Source organism: Acomys russatus, chromosome 4 (assembly GCF_903995435.1).
Source record: "Acomys russatus chromosome 4, mAcoRus1.1, whole genome shotgun sequence".
In the NCBI taxonomy this organism is placed as follows: Eukaryota; Metazoa; Chordata; class Mammalia; order Rodentia; family Muridae; genus Acomys; species Acomys russatus.
The window spans coordinates 41,358,211-41,375,379 of NC_067140.1; the positions used below are offsets into that span (position 1 = coordinate 41,358,211).

At 45.3% G+C, this 17,169-nt stretch overlaps 1 protein-coding gene across 1 annotated transcript in view; it reads right to left on the reverse strand.

Moving 5' to 3' along the window:
• Positions 1 to 17,169, reverse strand: part of Kiaa1549l (KIAA1549 like) — a 248,992-nt gene that overhangs the window by 38,574 nt on the left and 193,249 nt on the right. Inside the window, exons 14-16 of the mRNA XM_051144264.1 lie at positions 14,781 to 14,962; positions 10,669 to 10,886; positions 2,449 to 2,578 (exon numbers count right to left, since the gene is read on the reverse strand). Of these exons, the coding sequence (XP_051000221.1) occupies positions 2,449 to 2,578; positions 10,669 to 10,886; positions 14,781 to 14,962 (530 nt within the window). The remainder of the gene's footprint in view (positions 1 to 2,448; positions 2,579 to 10,668; positions 10,887 to 14,780; positions 14,963 to 17,169) is intronic.

Consider the following 17,169-nt stretch of genomic DNA (forward strand, 5'->3'; position numbering starts at 1 on the left):
AGAGAGAGAGAGAGAGAGAGAGAGAGAATCCTTAGTCCATAGCCTAAATTCTTACAATTATGTTCTATGTGAGCCTTTTCCCCTAAAGAAACTTATAATACTTTTTGAGATAACATATATTTCTCAAGAAAAAAATACACACGCGTGCGCACGCACACATACACACATGCACATGCATGCACATGTTCACACGCGGCTGTGAAATATGAGCAATCTATTATTCCAGGTAGTTTATTTGCCTGACCTTCTAAATAGGTAATGGATAGGTGCTAAAAGTTACGGCACATGGCTAAAAATATGCCGTGTTCTTGCATGACTATTGGGAACCGTCTGGCCTATTTCCTCATACCTGTAAAAGTGTCTCTGCCCAGACTCTTACAAGAAAGCTGTTAATGCTTATCTTGACTGAAGAGCCTATGGAGTCTTGGTGGTATAAGAGGAAGAAAATGTCCCCCAGACTATGCAAGCTTCTGGGAATGACTAGGTCTCCTGTTTATTTCATTTGTTTGTTTGTGTGTATATGTGAGGTGGTAGTTTGTGTGTGTGGTGTGTGTAGGTATGTGTGTGCATATGTGTGCTCCAATGTGTACGGGGATGCACACGTACCTGTAGAGGCCCAAGGTTGAGGTGGGGGAATTTTTCTCTGTTCCTCTCCACCTTACTCACCAAGGCAGAGTCTCTCACTGAAACCCAGAGCTCACTGACACAGTGAGACTTGCTAGCCAGCTCGCTTTGGGGATCCTTCCTCTGCCTTCCAGATCACAGTCAAGCTGCCATGCCTACCTGGCATGGAACACGGGTCCTGGGGCTTTTTAAGCCTGTCTTCCCATGTGTGTGGCAAGTACTTTAACTGCTGAGCCATTTCTCTAGTTACTTCACCTTATTTTTTAGGCAGGGTCTCTCACTGAACTTAAGGTGTATCTTTCCGGTTAGGCTTGCTGGCCAATGACCTCCGGGGCTGGGGTCACAGGCATTTGCAGCCATGCATGACGTTAACATATGTTTGAGGATCCAAACTCAGGTCCTTTTGTTTGCACAGCAGATGCGCTCTCTTAAGGAGAGAGTTTAACAGAAAAGCAAAGATGTAACATCAACATAGGTGGTCAGAGTGTCTAGAATTTTGTAAAATGAAAATCTCAAGATGTTTTATGAATAAGAAACAGGACTAGTATCATTGAAGAAAAAGGATGTGTGGGCCGGGGACATAGCTCAGCGATGAGTGCAAGGCCCTGGACTCAGGGCTCAGCACCTGAGCCGAGATGAACATCACTGTGCACACAACATTAGGCTTCCGTCGAGGAAGAGCATCAGAGATTTAAATGATCTGTTTTAAATTGGACCATTTTAAAAGCCCATTTTAAGCGCTTATGCTGAACAATGATTAATCTCAAGAGAACACTCTTCTTGCCTCCACATCAGCATGCTATATTAAAAAAAAAAAAAGCATCCTTTTCAAATCACTACTTCTCAAATTATAAGTTTTTCCAGTATTTGAATTATTACTCTTGTTAGAGAAAAATTAAATTGCAATTAAAGAAATATTTAGGGGAATGGGAAAGACGTTTTTTGTTTTTTGTTTTTTGTTTTTCGAGACAGGGTTTCTCTGTGTAGCACTGGCTGTCTTGGACTCACTTTGTAGACAGGCTGGCCTTGAACTCACAGCGATCCACTAGCCTCTGCCTCTCGAGTGCTGGGATTAAAGGCCTGTGCCACCATGCCTGGCTAAGAAGTATTTTTTTAAAAACTGCAATTACACCAAGATTCTTTGAAACTGTGAGGTAGGGAGAGGAGCAGTGGCCCCTCCTCCTCCAGAGTGGAATTATGGGTGTAAGGCGAGGTTCAGAATGTCTCCATCGTGAGGGCAGGCTGAGGATAGCTGCTCCTCATCTGGAGAAACCCTATGAAAGGACTAAATGGAGGAGTGTTTGCAGTCTAGTCTCACCACTAAGCCCAGGCCTACGCTCTGTCACGTGGCCCAGCCTCACTGGCGGACATCATATTGTTTCTATGGCTCACTAAGGAGTTATGAAGTCCGGAGAAAATTCAAATGTTCAAAACTGTTGTAGACCAAAAGCAGCCAGGGTTCCATGACCGCCAATGCATTGCTAGGTTCTAATCTTGTTTCTAAGGGGGTGGGGCTGGGGCGGGGCAATTAAGACCGTTCACAATCTCCCTTGAATTTCAGGCCAATAATACACTGTTTGCAGAATAGCACAGCTTAAAAATCACAATCACTCTCACATGTTCCAAGTAGCTTACTTTGCAAAAGAGGAAAATAAATAAACAAAACCCACCCCCCTACCACGTACACTCACCCCTCAGCATAGAAAACATTGCAAGGCATCTGGAGACTCCCCCAAAATGTGGTGATCCAGAATACTATGGAATGCTAAGTCTTAAGGCTTTCTGGAGAAAGCTTTCGTCCACCCGAGTCCACCAGACACTTACATCGTATCCGCTGTTTCGGATTCCACGCCGGGGTCGCTCCCGTGTGACCAGAAGGTCCATCTCTGTTTCTCCCGGACTCGGGCTATTCAGAGACTGCCGGCTTCGGTAGACAGAGTTCTTCATCTGTTGCCTGAAGAAAATCCAACAACTGTTATGATGCAGCAAATGTCCTGACAGATGGAATTCTCCACCGATCCAAAGCTACAGGCAACCAGTAGAGGGTTTGGATTGGCCTCAGAATCTCAGAACTGATGGTACTCGGTGCGGGGCCATCAGAAGAAGGGGGAAACAAGATACCCCACCCTCCTGCGCTGCCCCAAATGCTATAACTATTTGGCTGAATTATGTGTTCTTTCATATCAAATTAGGCAACTACAATCAATCGGAGCAGTGCAACCTCATCTAAAATTCTGCTGATGGCAAGGACAGGGGTTCTCTGTTGACCCTTGAGGACAGCTAACACTGCGGAACGAACTTGCCTTTGTTGACTCAGCAGCCTCCTGTTCCTTTTTCATCTTTTGCATTTCAGGCATGGACTCCTACAATGTGTTAATAAATGAAGCCTGTAGAGAGTGGGCCACGTTCACTGCTGTAATCCTTTGTACATTTCTTTTCTACAATTACCACGTAGATTGTCTCCTTAGCAAAGACCATAAGCCTGGAGGCTTCTTGGGGCCTCTTCAACCAGTCACCAATTTTTATTTATTTATTTTTTAAGTTTTATTTATTTTTACCAAGTGCCTAGTATGTGCTAAGTACCAGGAGCTGAGCATCCATGGCCCTGGTACTACCGCTGTCTGTATCCTGATGGGAGAGACAACTGGCATGCTAACTTCAGAGTGATTAGTGTTACTAAGGAAAACAAGGAAGGTTGGAAAGGTGGCTCACTCAGTGAAGTGTTTGTCTTGCAAATATGAGGACCTGTGTTCAAGTCCTACAATGTATACCATCACCATCACCACCACCACCACCATCACCACCATCACCATCACCACCACCACCATAATGCCAGGCATGGTGATGTTCACTTGTAATACCACACTGGGGAGGCAAAAACAGGAGGATCTCTGGGGTTCACAAGCTAGCCAGCCTAGCCTACTTGACAAGTTCCAGGGCAATGAGAGACCTTGTCTCAACACATGGTGGGTGAATACTGAAGGATGATACCCAGGGCACACAATGCACACAATGCACACACACACACACACACACACACACACACACACAAACATACACACCACAATAAGAATAAGAAGCTAAGACAGAGGGTAACTAGAATGGTGGGAACAGGACTCTCTAAGGAAGTGGCCCTATAGCTGAGTGTTCTTGTTTTTTTGTTTTCCCAGACAGGGTTTCTTTGTGTAGCCTTGACTCTCCTGGACTCATGTAGACCAAGCTGGCCTTGAACTCACAAAGATCTGCCTGCCTCTGCTTCCCTGAGTGCTGGGATAACAGATGTGAGCTACCACCCCTGGCTTCTATAGCTGAGTTTTAATAAATGCAGCCCCCGAGGTATGCACAAAGCCCACTTGTAGGCTTGTTCAAGTACAAAAAAACAAGAGTAGCTTGCTCAAGGTGTCAACTCAGCTACTTCTAAAAAATTCACACACTTGCCACATTCACTGGGGGATTCTCTACAGATGGGGACAGAAATCAGCCACATAAAGAGGATTCTAGCATGCTTCTTTTCCTCCCACAAGTGGCAACTTTTATCAGGGAGACTCATTAAAGACAGATGACTTCCATGGGATTCAGAATAACCAAGAAATTAAAATTCCCCTTCATCCAAGAGAAAAACAAGCTTATGCCTCCAGACCATCTTCAGAGAATGCCTAAGCATGATTTATCATATGTTTCAGTCCAAGCATTCTAGATATTTATGGCTGCTGGGGGTGAAAACCTGACACTATTTATTCCCAGTAGCTGTGGGAGGTCAGAGACCTGGCACATACACATATTATGTTATGAACACAGTACATTGGTTATAGCACTCAGTCACACACAGTCCAGCAAGAATTTCAAGGCAAGATTCCATCCTAGCACTTTAGCCACGAATACAACAGACGCGCTTAGATCTCAGCCATGACCACGAGGGACCACACCTATCCTTAAGAGAATCTGTTCTCTTTGCCTGCCTGGTCCCATGATATTTACCCTCTTGATAAGTAGAGCAGGATGCTTCTTAGGGGCTATCTTTCCTGCTGGAGTAAGCAACTGACTCAATCTGACCACCATAGAATCATGTCCCTACATCCACGTGATTGGTCAGGAAAGTGGACACACATCTTAAGTTGGGTCCAGTAAAACTGAGTCTCAGGGTTATGGCTAGGACAACTAGGAAAAAGGGACTCTTTTGGATTTGAGAGACACAAATCTGGGGTTTCTGACAGCTGGGTTGTGGCCATCACACACACACACACACACACACACACACACACACACACACACACACACATATATATCTCCTGCCTTCAAAAGAGGGTGTTAAAGACTGACAAGAAAGCAAGATCAAAATCAGTATGATTCCCTTGATCTAGCCAGACTAAAGCTTTGGCCTTGCATTAATGCTTGGCCATTTAGTCCCCTTTAGTTTAACCAGTTTGTGCTGGATTTTCAGTTTGCAACCAAAAGAATCCTGAATAACATGGAAGATTACAGCCTCCCATTATGAACCATACGCCCCAGCTATCTTCAACTAGAGGCTGCCTTTAGGAAAGGAGGCTGGGTGCTACAGGTTCGTGCGACTGTGTTCGGAGTGACTCATACTTTAAAGCAGATTTCAAAGGATTCTCATCCTTAATTATAACTGTGGTTTTGGGGGGGGGGGAACCCCCATACTTCCTAGCTACCCAGCCACTAGTCAATTAGCCCATTAAGAAAAGCTTTACTAATAAGAGTGGTGGTAGAACAATCAGGTAGACTGGCAATTGACAGTAGGCTATTTCACAAGTATTAGACATATACTAGTGAGGAACATGAATATGTTAAAAGCTTGGACACCGGAGCACCCTCTGTGTTTATTCTGCCTTCAGGGAAAACATTGCATTATAATGGCTAACTTTATTAGCAGTGCTGGGGGTAGAACCCAGGGCCTTGCGCATACTAGGCGGGTGCTACCCTGATGTTGCACTACCTCCTTACACATCCCAAAGACTTATTTCACACATTCCAATGACTCGACTCCCAGTGTGTGTGCCTGGTGTGTGACTATCTTCTAGGGGCTAAATCAGACTGTCTTGTGAATAGATGCTTACTTCAGTCAATCAATTCTACTAGGCATACTTGTTCTAATATTGCTATAATTTATAGCACATCAACCTGAGTCCTGCCTGCCCTCCCTCCCCCATGCCCCCCCCCCCCAGCAATATTGCTGGATGGGTCATGATGTGTTTCCCTTGCCATAAGAGCTTTTAATTGCAATAGAGTTTAAGAAGGCAGTTTTCATATTGCATTCTATGGAACCCTGGGGCTCTGAGAAAGAGGAGGATGTTGGGCTTCCGTCAGAGCAACTCTGGCAGGTGATGGCTGCCATTGAAAAGACAATTTATGACACCCACAGAGCCCAGAGAAAGATCCAGGCCATGACGAGGGAGAAGAGTCATGCAGACGTTGACTGGGTTGGTCAGAGGGCAGAGGGAGAGAGGAGGAAGCCAAAGAACAAACCTGTAAATTGTGGCTTCTGAGAGACACAGTGAGTCAGGCAGGGGAAGCAGGTGTGGGAGGAGCTGGTTTGAGTGCTTATGGCAGACTCCAGAAGCACACGGGTGGTCTTCATTTATCAAGCGCTTGGCTCTGGGGTGGCCCAGGCAGGTGGATACTGGCCTAGACCTACAGCCCGGGAGGCCATCTAAAGGACGTGGTGGTTGAGGTATGGGCTCTATGGTTGGTTTCATCTGGAATGTATGCTTGTGGGTCTTTGGCACTTGGCACTGGGTAATCCTGGGATGTCTCTGTGCGTGGTGATTCCTCCACCTGCTTTACGTACATGCAGCTCACACGAAAACTAGAAACTATGGCTATTATAACAGTTTCCAACACCCAGAATCCCCTGCCAGGGGTAGTGAGTGATCACTTCTAATCTGTCACTGGCTGAGGATAGCACGTCAGCTACACAACACTTTGGAGAAAAATCCCCAAAGAAGGGGTTACGGAGGCTACAGCCAGCAGGTGCAAAGTCATCTCAGCAGATAAACCCAACCACAGGCTGCCCAACAAGTGTACATAATGTGAAATAGGGCGTTTTAACTAACTTTAGAAAAGAAAAGAAAAAAAAAAAAAAAACTCTGAAAACTACTTTGAGAGATGTAGCGATCAGTTCACACGAGAGTCTCAGGTTTGCGTCTTCTGGCTGTTCCTCTGCTCTGAAGGGTAGTTAGATGTGCCTGCTCACCAGAGAATGGTTGCTTTGCGGTGCCCTGCTCACTACGATGGCCCAGAGCAGCGTCTCTGGGGTTTGTGCTGTGAACAGCAATGAACACCTAACTCCAACCTGTGACAACAGACACGCAGCAAGCAGCTGTGTGGAGCCAGCAGCAGCCGGGCAAGAGCCAGCACTGAGCTGTGAGGTCTAAGTTCTGTTGCTTTTCTCCGCCACCCCATCTCTTTCCTTTCTAGCTCTCATCCCTAGCTCCAACTGGTCGAGCTCACGGCTGTCTTCTTTCCTTAAGGAGTGAACATTTGAATGGTTCTTCAAGCCACTCTTACTTCTGTACAGACTGGACATCTGCCAAGAGTTAACTACGTGCGCACACAGCAGCGACAGTGTGTCACAGAACCATACGTGTCTGGCCTGAACTTAGGTTGAAGAATCTTGCACAGCTCCTAGGGAAAAGCTATGCTCAAAACCCAAAATCATTGAAAGGGTAATTTTTCCAGTAACTTCCAAGTCAAGGAAACCCAGGAAAAACAGCTCTCACCTCAGTCCATCAGAGACCCCTGAAGCAGCGTCCCCAAGAGCAAAGTGAAAATTAAAGTTGCTATCAGCCTCCCTGCCAAATCCATACCTTTTCCTACACCTGTTGATATGTGCATTGTGCACCATGTCATCCTGTGACCTTATGCCCTCATTTGTCATACCAGCCAACCAAGCCCCTGGCCAATTAAGCCCCAGCTTAGAATCCACTACCACCACCCCTGCTTTTTATTTTTTTAACTGTAAATAAATTATGTCAGTTCAGTTTATTCCCAGTCCCCAATTTGGTTTTTGTTTGTTTGTTTGTTTTTTGTTTTCATCCAATTCTGTTGAATGGTATTGTTTTACTATCTATTTTTATTTTTAAAGCAAAGGTCCATCCAGGCCAGGATCTGCCCAACAGCTACTAATAAGCCTTCAATGGCTTCTCCATGGCCAGAGTGTCAGCATGCCCAAAGCCAGGGGATCACCAAGGAGAATGTACCCTGCAGAGATGTGGTGTCAGATTGTGGAGGTGCTGGAGACAGGCAGGAAAGGAAGGGAGGTGGGCAGGGCACGCTTTGCTGTCTTTTATCTCTTTGCCCACTATGGGAGGCCACTGCCCCCATTATACAGTGCACTTGGAGACTACTGTCATGCTTTGAATGTTCTCCTATTCTAAAATCCATGTTAAAATTTAGCTGCTCCTGGAAACTTCATTCCTGCTGGCTAAACTTTCATAGTTCTAGAAGGTTCTATAGACACCGAGGGGGTGGTGGTTCATCATTAGTTTTATCCAGCTGTGAACCCTGCAAGCTACAATGATAACTGGCATGTCGAGAAATGTGCACTGGTGCAATACTGGCAGGAATGATATGAGAGGAATAAAACATTTTTTAAAAATTGGATTTATAGCCCACTCCATAAGATGGGCCCCATGCCTGGTATCATTAACTGTGGCAGAAACTCATGGCTGCCCAGTCTCAGCTCCTAGTACTAATCATTCTGCTAAACTGGCAAAGTAATAATTATTCCATGAATTCTTAAAAAAAAACTCATTTATTTTCATTTTATGTGTGTGAGTGTTGTACCTGTGTGTATGTGCCCCACATGCATGCCTGGTGCCCACAAAAGCCAGAGGACATTAGAACTCCTGAATGCGGAGTTACAGATGACTGTGAGCAGCTATGTCTCACAGGGACTGCGAACCAAGCCCCTGTCCTCTGAAAGAGCGGCAAGTGCTCTTAACTCCTAAGCCACCTTTCCGCCCCAGATCCGTGAGCTCTTATCTTGACACTCACACATCAGTGATTCACTCAGCCCTCATCAGAGAAGCTTCTCTCCAAAGACCAGCAAACAGCCAACATGCTGAGGATAAGAGACTGTGGAGTGCTCGCTCTAAACGGGACATCTACACTATACCGACTCCCCCCTCACTGAGTAGGAGGAAGGGGGCAGGAAGATTGTCAGAGCCAGAGGGAGCAGACATGTATAGCGAAACAGTGTTTACTAGATGTGACGGTGCAGGAACATGCATGAACTCACAGATGGCCGGGATGGCATACACAAGACCTGTACTAGATCAAACCAGCCAGAACCCCAGAAAGGGTGCAAGAGGGACTCATGAAGGCCCACCCCTAGATAGTGGAGAGGGAGAGTCGCGTCTCTTCAGGGATGCAGGCTACCCATGCTCCAGTAGATGGTCCCACACCCATGCACATCCAGGAGGCACTAAATGGATTCAGAAGATATGAAATTTTGAATAATAGAGAAGTAAAAGAGAGCACGTGCAGTTCAGAGGGGAAGGTGGGGGGATGGAAACAAACTGGAGGGAAATAAATGGCCGTGGTTTGGATTCAAATGGACTATATGCATGTATGAATATGAAATAAGACATTTAATTAAAAATCATTGTTGTTTTATCAGTGTTAGGAGGTGGAAACTTTGCCCGGTGATAGGGCCACAAAGTCTCATGGGGCACAGGAATGATGGGTGGCGTGGTTTGAATGAGAATGGTCCCATAAGCTCATATATTTGATGGTTTGGTCCCTAGTTAATGGAACTGTTGGGGAAGGATTAGGAGGTGTGGCCTTGTTGGAGGAAGGGTGTCACTAGGAGCAGGCTTTAAGGTTTGATCCCTCTCTCTGTCTCTCTCTGTCTCTCTCTCTGTCTCTCTGTCTCTGTCTCTGTCTGTCTGTCTGTCTGTCTGTCTGTCTGTCTCTCTCTCTCTCTCTCTCTCTCTCTCTCTCTCTGCCTGCTGCCTACAGACCAAGATGTAAAGCACCCCAGCTATTGTAGGCAAGTCCCCAATTAAATGTTTTCTTTTATAAGAGCTGCCTTGGTCATGGTGTTTCTTTGCAGCCATAGAACAGTGACTAAACAAATGACATTATAAAAGAATGAGATTGGCTTCCCTCTTGCTCAGTCCTCCTTCCACCATATGCTAACATAGCAAGAACACCTTTGCCACATTCTAGCACCTTGGTCTTGGACTTTCTAGCCAGCAGAATGGTTGGGAAATGAATTTCTGCCAATTATAAATTCCCCAATCTCAGGTGTTTTGTTACAGAAGCAAAGAACAGATGGAGAGAGAAACCAATTCAAAGCAGTTGGCCTAGCTCTGTCTCAGTGGGCCATGCCCCACTGGAGCTACAGCAGCTCACATTTCAAATGCTCATCAGGCTTGCTGCCACACTCTTTGGGGTGGACGGTATCTTTTTCTTTCATCAGCCCTTACGTTCCATAGGTTCAACCATTAGGCTGTCTTGTCCAACATAAAATATGGACGGAATGAGTAAGAAAAAAACCACATATGGCCATGGAAGCATACATCATCTTGACTGGTGTCTGATATACAACAGGTGACAATAAGTGTTGAATAACTGAACAGATCTACGATGGGCTAGCAAGGAACGCTGAGCCAAAGTGTGACAGGCACTTACTAAGGCTTGAATGAAAAAATGAGGCATGAAATTTGCCTTCTGTGCGAGAACCACTAGCGTAATTGAACAACACAATGCCCTTTGATCTGAGAGTTGCATAACTAGGTAGGTGATAATTATACTTTGCCCAGCTCTGAAATAGCTACAGGCTTGAAAAATATCATTAAGCTAAAGGACAATTGGGGTTGTTTGCCCTAGAATTCCTTAAAGGGCTTCAATTTGACTCTCTTTCAGACTCATTATTGAGTGTACGCTTGTGGGGACCCAGATCAAAAGCCTGAGAAGATCAAAGTCCCAAGGTAAGATCAAGGAACAATGCCCAAGGTGCCCTCCGCCCTCATCCCAGATGTGACACGGCGACATGAAGCACATCCACAGAGCATGTACCTGTTTTTAGATTCTGCAAAGGGAGCACACAGTTCTGGATCTGGGTCCAAAACATGCTCCATTTCCTTTGGGGCTTTCTCATACATCTTTTTCCTTTCTGTCAGGCCTTTGCTTGTTTCCACTGGGGGGAAGTCGTAATACCCCTTCCTCTTGGCTTTCAGGCGCAGCTTGTTCCGGTAGTGCTCAATGTCTGATTTCTGCTTCAGAGCCTTGTTCACCTTGGAAGAGAGAGAGAGAGAGAGAGAGAGAGAGAGAGAGAGAGAGAGAGAGAGAGGAGACTGAGGTCCACAGCCTGACTCAGCATGGCAACACACAAGAAGTGTTTTCTGCAAGGTTAGCTGACCAAACAGATCAGAGGTGAAGCATGGGAGAGCTTTTCTGTGACCTTATTGTGACCTTATACGATGTCTCCTGTCTGTCACCAACACCAGCCCTCATATACAGTGGGTCTGGCACTCATTGAACTATCTTACATCCTTGCCCCCACATCTGTCCTCACTGTGGAAGGTCTATGTCTGACTCACCACTCTTAGCTGAGAGACCTTACTGCGTGGTCTCTATTCTGCCTATGCTCTGGGGTTCCTCTGTGTGAGAGCCAGCAGCTTGCCTAGTTCTTGGTGCCCTGAGTCTAGCTTCAACTCTGAGTAACGTCTCTCATGGCTTTCTCTGTCCACTTAGCTGGGGCTCTTGGGATGAGTCTCAAAGTGGGTTGGGATGGATGTGGTGGGACAATGTGCCACTCCAGTGGGGCTTCTCATATGATCCACTTGCCCCAGAGACACATCTGTGTAAACCTATGATTCTCTTGAGAAAGACAGAGAGAGAGAAAGATCATTAGGAAATTTCATGTGGGCTGGACATCCTATGTTTTCTTTAAAACCACCTTTAAAAGAATTCCCTATAATTCACAAGGGAGAAATTTATGGCTTTATGGCTTCAGCTCATGAACCTCATCCCTCCCTACTTACACTTAAATCAGCCATCCCTAAGAGAAGAAGAATTGTAAAGCAGTCTGTGGCAAGCTCTGAGGGACAGCAGATTATAGAGAGAAAAGGGGTCAGGGCTTTTCCAATCTGAGTATCAGCAAGGTCTATTCCTTTAACTGCCTAAATGCAGCACGGATCCATTTCTGAATGAAGGAAATATTCATGTGTTCTCCCCAGGTGACAGACAGCTGGCCCTGAAGGAACAGGGATCTGTCCTAATATTGGAGTCTGTATGATGATCATATCATTAGGCTGGGACAAAGAGACCCAGGTATGGCGTCAAAAATGAGAGCCTTAACTAGGCAGACAGTCCTAATCAATGCAATTACCAGTGCATTAGTGCCAACTTCAGAGGCTTGTTTCTGTGTTTAGAGGCGGGGAATGGGGGGGGGGGGGACACAGAGCTGCGCCTCAGAAAAGATTACAGAGCTAAGGGGCAGAAAGGACACATTGTGACCAATTCTTCCTCACAGACAAATGAGCAATAATAAAAACAAAATGGTAGTAACGGTGACGATGTGTTCACATGCTAGTCACTGTGCTAAGTGCTTCATGTATAGTGGCCCATTTTGTGGATACAGGTGCTGACACACAAAGCACAGTTCTCACTTGGCTAGGCGAGTGGACAAGCTGAAGCACCAACTCTGGTGACAGAGCTTTCCAAGTACAACACTATTTCTCATGATGGCCTGGAGTATGTGCTAAGAGAAGAAAGGCACACTAGGCAGGAGTCAGGGTGTCTGAACTCATGCCATCAGCATGGCCTTGAGTCAGCACCTCACCCTTCAGGCTTTAGTTTCTTGACTTAAAATTTTTTTAAAAAGTTGGAATAGAAGGGTTGTTTATGTGTGTAATTGAACCTCAGTCCCTCATGGTTTAAGGCCAGTTCAGTCTTCCTGCTAAAAAAAAAAAAAAATGTCCCTCCTTTAGCGGGTACATACAACACTGTCGTACATATTCTGGGTGTGGGGAGGAAGGGTCTGGTGTGTATTTGTGATACCTAGTTGTACAGGTTGCAGCAGGTCCCTTGAGGGGTGACGAGAAAGCGGCTTTAGACTGTGCGAATCTCCCACCTGCTTTAGGCAGCAATAGTGCGGTAGAAATGAAATATACAAACCAACTCAACACATTAGCACCAGAGAGAACTGTGCATACATGTATAATGTAAATACACTCAAGAGGCCCCATGCAAACATTTGTAAAGGTTCATTCACATTTTTTTTTTTTATCTCATTGATAACTCTTCTGTGGAAGGAAGTTGGAGGTGATGGCATTTTCAACCCAGTTTCCTGTTCTTTGTCTGAGATAACTCTATTCTCTCTTACTTACTAATCAATCATCTATTGTCAATCATCTGTTTTCTTTATCTAATTTCCTTTGATATAAATCTCTCACAGATGTGACAGATGTTTTTAAGTCAACTAGACGGGTTGACCAATGAGCCCTGGGATCCACCTGTCTCTGTTCCCCAGCGCTTAAATTGCAGAAGTGCATGCATGCGCTCCATGGGTGCCCATCCCAGGTTTTCGTGGCAAGCACTTTACCAACTCAGCCACCTCCCCAGGAAAGTTGGTTGACATTGACATTGACACCACCTAGAAAGCAAGCAGGGGGTGATTTCAAGCTTCCTGTCAGAAATCAATGTCACTTCAGAGTCTCTAGTGGCCAGCTGCCTGCCCAAATGACAGCATGCTCTCCACTCTCCTCTCAGCCCACCCTCCTCTTGTTACCTAACAATATGGGTCCTAATGGAAGCTGAAATATGCCAGCATGCAGTATAGAAAGGCTAAAGGCTGTAATCATGAGAGATTGGGGAAGTGGGGGGGGGGGGTCTTCTGATGTTTGATTTTCTTTCTTTCTTTTTTTTTAATTTTTATTAATTTATTCTTGTTACATCTCAATGGTTATCCCATCCCTTGTATCCTCCCATTCCTCCTCCCCCCCATTTTCCCATTATTCCCCTCCCCTATGACTGTTCCTGAGGGGGATTTTCTCCCCCTGTATATACTCATAGGGTATCAAGTCTCTTCTTGGTAACCTGCTATCCTTCCTCTGAGTGCCACCAGGTCTCCTCCTCCAGGGAGTTCGTGTGAAAGTCATACCTCACTCTCCACTCAACTGTGGAGAATGTTCTGTCCATTAGCTAGATCTGGGTAGGAGTTTAAAGTTTACTGCCTATATTGTCCTTGGCTGGTGCCTTAGTTTGAGCAGCACCCCTGGGCCCAAATCTGCCTATCATAATGTTCTACTTGTAGGTTTCTAGGACCCTCTGGATCCTTCTACTTTGCTATTCTCCCATGCTTCTCTCATCTAGAGTCCCAGTAGGATGTCCTCCCCTCTGTCCCAGTTTTCTGGTAAGTGAAGGCTTTCATGGGACATGCTGATGTTTGATTTTCTAATCACAGGATTGTAGCGAGAGCTTTGGTTTCTTAAAACAAACAAACAAACAAACAAACCAGTAATGTTATGTGGATATGTTTTTGTTTTCATCCCAGGTGTGGAATATAGGGTTGCTCCAGATTGTCCACAGCAGCTGACTATGATTTGCCTTGTGCTCTAGGAGGGGCATGATTTTTTGCCAGTTGCAGGCAGTTTATGTTCAGGATTCTGGGGACTCTTGAGAGGGAATAAATTTGAGAGCCCTGAGAGAGCCTGTGGCAGCTGCTGCCCCCTCTGCCGCTGCTTTTTGCTGTTGCTGGATTGCTACGTTGCTGTTTTCAGGATTGCTGGATTGCTTGTATTCTGACCACAAAGACTGGACTTGCCCCAAGGAACTTGATGCCCCTAATCAGCAGGAAGTATATTAACCTTCTTTCTTGCCTATCTAGTATTGGAGGGTGGAAGCTGTTGGAGTGGAGAAGGTAGTAGATCTAGGGACCCGAATAAAGTAGCCAAGAGGCCCAGCTACACAGGGTTTTAAAGGCTTCATCGTAGGTGGAAAATGCTATGAACAGACTCACTCTGAGTGATTTGTATTTTATATCACTGAGGTCTAGCTTGTGCAGAGGTACAAATGGCCTCTGCAGCCTGAGGCTACTGGACACAAGCTGCACTCCACCTGCTGAGGGAGGATCACTGAATGCCTGTGTTCCAGCTGGACTTTCCACCCAGGCCAGGCGTGCTTACCTCCCCATTGAGTGCTGTTGAGGACTCCTGGCCCCTGTCTGAGGCAGGGTGCATGACTGGCAGAGCTGACGGTTTGATAGCGATGAGCTGCACGGATCCAGAAGATGTGTCAAAGGCGTCTGCTGCCACCTTGCCAGCACTGTCAAAGAGACCCGCTCCCTCCTCTTCATCACTTGCTGTCACTAAAGCCAGGCGTAAACACATGGGTTTTAATATAGGGAACTACAGGATTGAGATGCGAAGTATCTCAAAATGCACAGACAACAGTATGTTCCTCTGTGCACAGCTCACTTCTGCCCATGGCTTACCTTTAAGTTTAAGGTTTGTACTATTTATCCACTTACTGTGTTATCAGTAAGTAGGGAAGAATTCTAAAGGTTTCATTTAAGCAGAAAAAAAAAAATCTTTCAAAACAGGGCCAGAACACATTTGAAAACAGAAAAAAGTAAATTTGTCCTCTATGTTTATAGAAATGAGGAAAGTGAACCTGGCCAAACCTGCATCTAATCTTAAATCTGCCCCCTGCCAGAACAGCAACCTTCAGTGCAGTTTTTTGCTGATGAAGCTAGCACATTTTGCATAACATTAAGTGAGTGACAAGGTTTCCCGGGTCAATTAGCCGTACATACTGCTGCGGTTATTTTATTTTATTCTTTTCTGGAGGCTGATTCTCACATGACTCGGGTTTTTCATTCTCTTGTCTATAACAAAAGAAACCTACGAAATAAACACCAGAGATGCTAACTCTCAGCTACAGACACCTCCTCTGATCACACAGACTCACTGCCTCCTACGCTCTGGTAAATGAATTCTCCCATCTGACAGGCCGTTCTGCCGTGACGATGGCCGTTAAGACACAAGTTGGCTTTGTGATCCCATAGCTAAGCTGACAGAAGGTGCTTCAAGCCCAGCCATATCAAGCTGACTTACTTGTTTTTAAATCGTATTCTCACGAAGTAGGTAAAAGTGACAGCTTATTGAGCAGGCTCAGCAAGATAAATTAGGCTTGCTTAAGCAACTGAACTAGGAGGCTGCTTGGAAGCAAAATAGGTGTTACATAAAATATGAATGTAACCAAAGTGTGTTCATTTTTCCTCCTACCTGCTCAAGAGACTGGGGATGCTATTTAAATTATTGAGAAACATAGCATGTAGATATCACTCTGTCACAATCACAGAAGATCTGTTGAATTAAACCAAGGAAGCAGTTATTTTTATAACATAGCTAAGACAACTTACAGGCTGGCAATGGGTCATACTTGGATTTTCAAAAAGTTTCATGGACTGGTTTGCGAATACTAGGTCACCAAAGCAGCCAATGACAAAGGGAAATTTCTATCAGAAGTGTCACTAGATGTACATAGTGGGTAGAGGGTAGCTTTACTGCATAACGTATGCCTGGCCACCTTCATCACCTTCATCTTCCTGGTCAACTACTGCAAAAGCCTTCCATAGCAGCAGGTGTCCAAGATGGTCCCATTCTCAGTGCCTGATACTAACCCTCAGTGACGGCCCTGGCCTTTGTAACCAGAAGAGAAATGACAGTTACATTGACAGTGAGAGTGTTGCTTCTAAGCCTTGGTTATAAAATAGCATCAATGCCTTCTACCTTGTTCTCTCTTGAGCCACTTATTCTAGGAAAATCATTCTGAATGCAAGCGGTCCTATGGAAAGGTATGGTGGCCTCCAACCAGAAGACACGTGAGTGAGTCCTCTTTTCATGACTGTAGCTCAAGCCAATATGACTGTGACTTCCTGTCAGAACAACTTCACCAAGCCATTAGCAAGTTTCTGCCCCACAAACATTATGTAAAATGATAATGCATTTTAGGCCCCTAGTTAATGGTTGTTACCTGGCACTTAGCAGTTTCCTCTGAGGTTTAAAGACCCCATGCTACTTAAGCCAGAAGGCAAACAACTCAAAATAGCTTCAGGGAGTCCCTGAAACTGACCAGTTTCACTAGGCCCCTTTCCCAAGAGTAAATGATAAAGTCTACAGACGCTCAGACAAGCCAAGCTGCAGAGAAGGCTCTTGAGACCACACCAGCTACCTGGGAGAAGCAGAAACCAGCCAAACTGCCTAGAAATTTGAGTCTCTTGGAAGGCACATTCTGCAACCTGTTGAGATGCCTGCAAGCCGTGCAGCGTGCTCCAGGTTCCTTGCTTTTGTGAACTGTCTCCCATGCTGCAGTGGGCTTTGGTGATGCAGCTGTCTGCGAGTCATTTCTGCTCCTGTAAGCAACCCCTCAACCATAGTCCTGTAAATAAACCCCCTTTCCTGGAGGTAATGTTGCATTTGGCTTAGAAGTTCAAGTACCTGTACTTGTTAATTAATTAACATCTTATTTGTTTATTTTTATTTATTTATTTATTTATTGAGACAGGTGTTC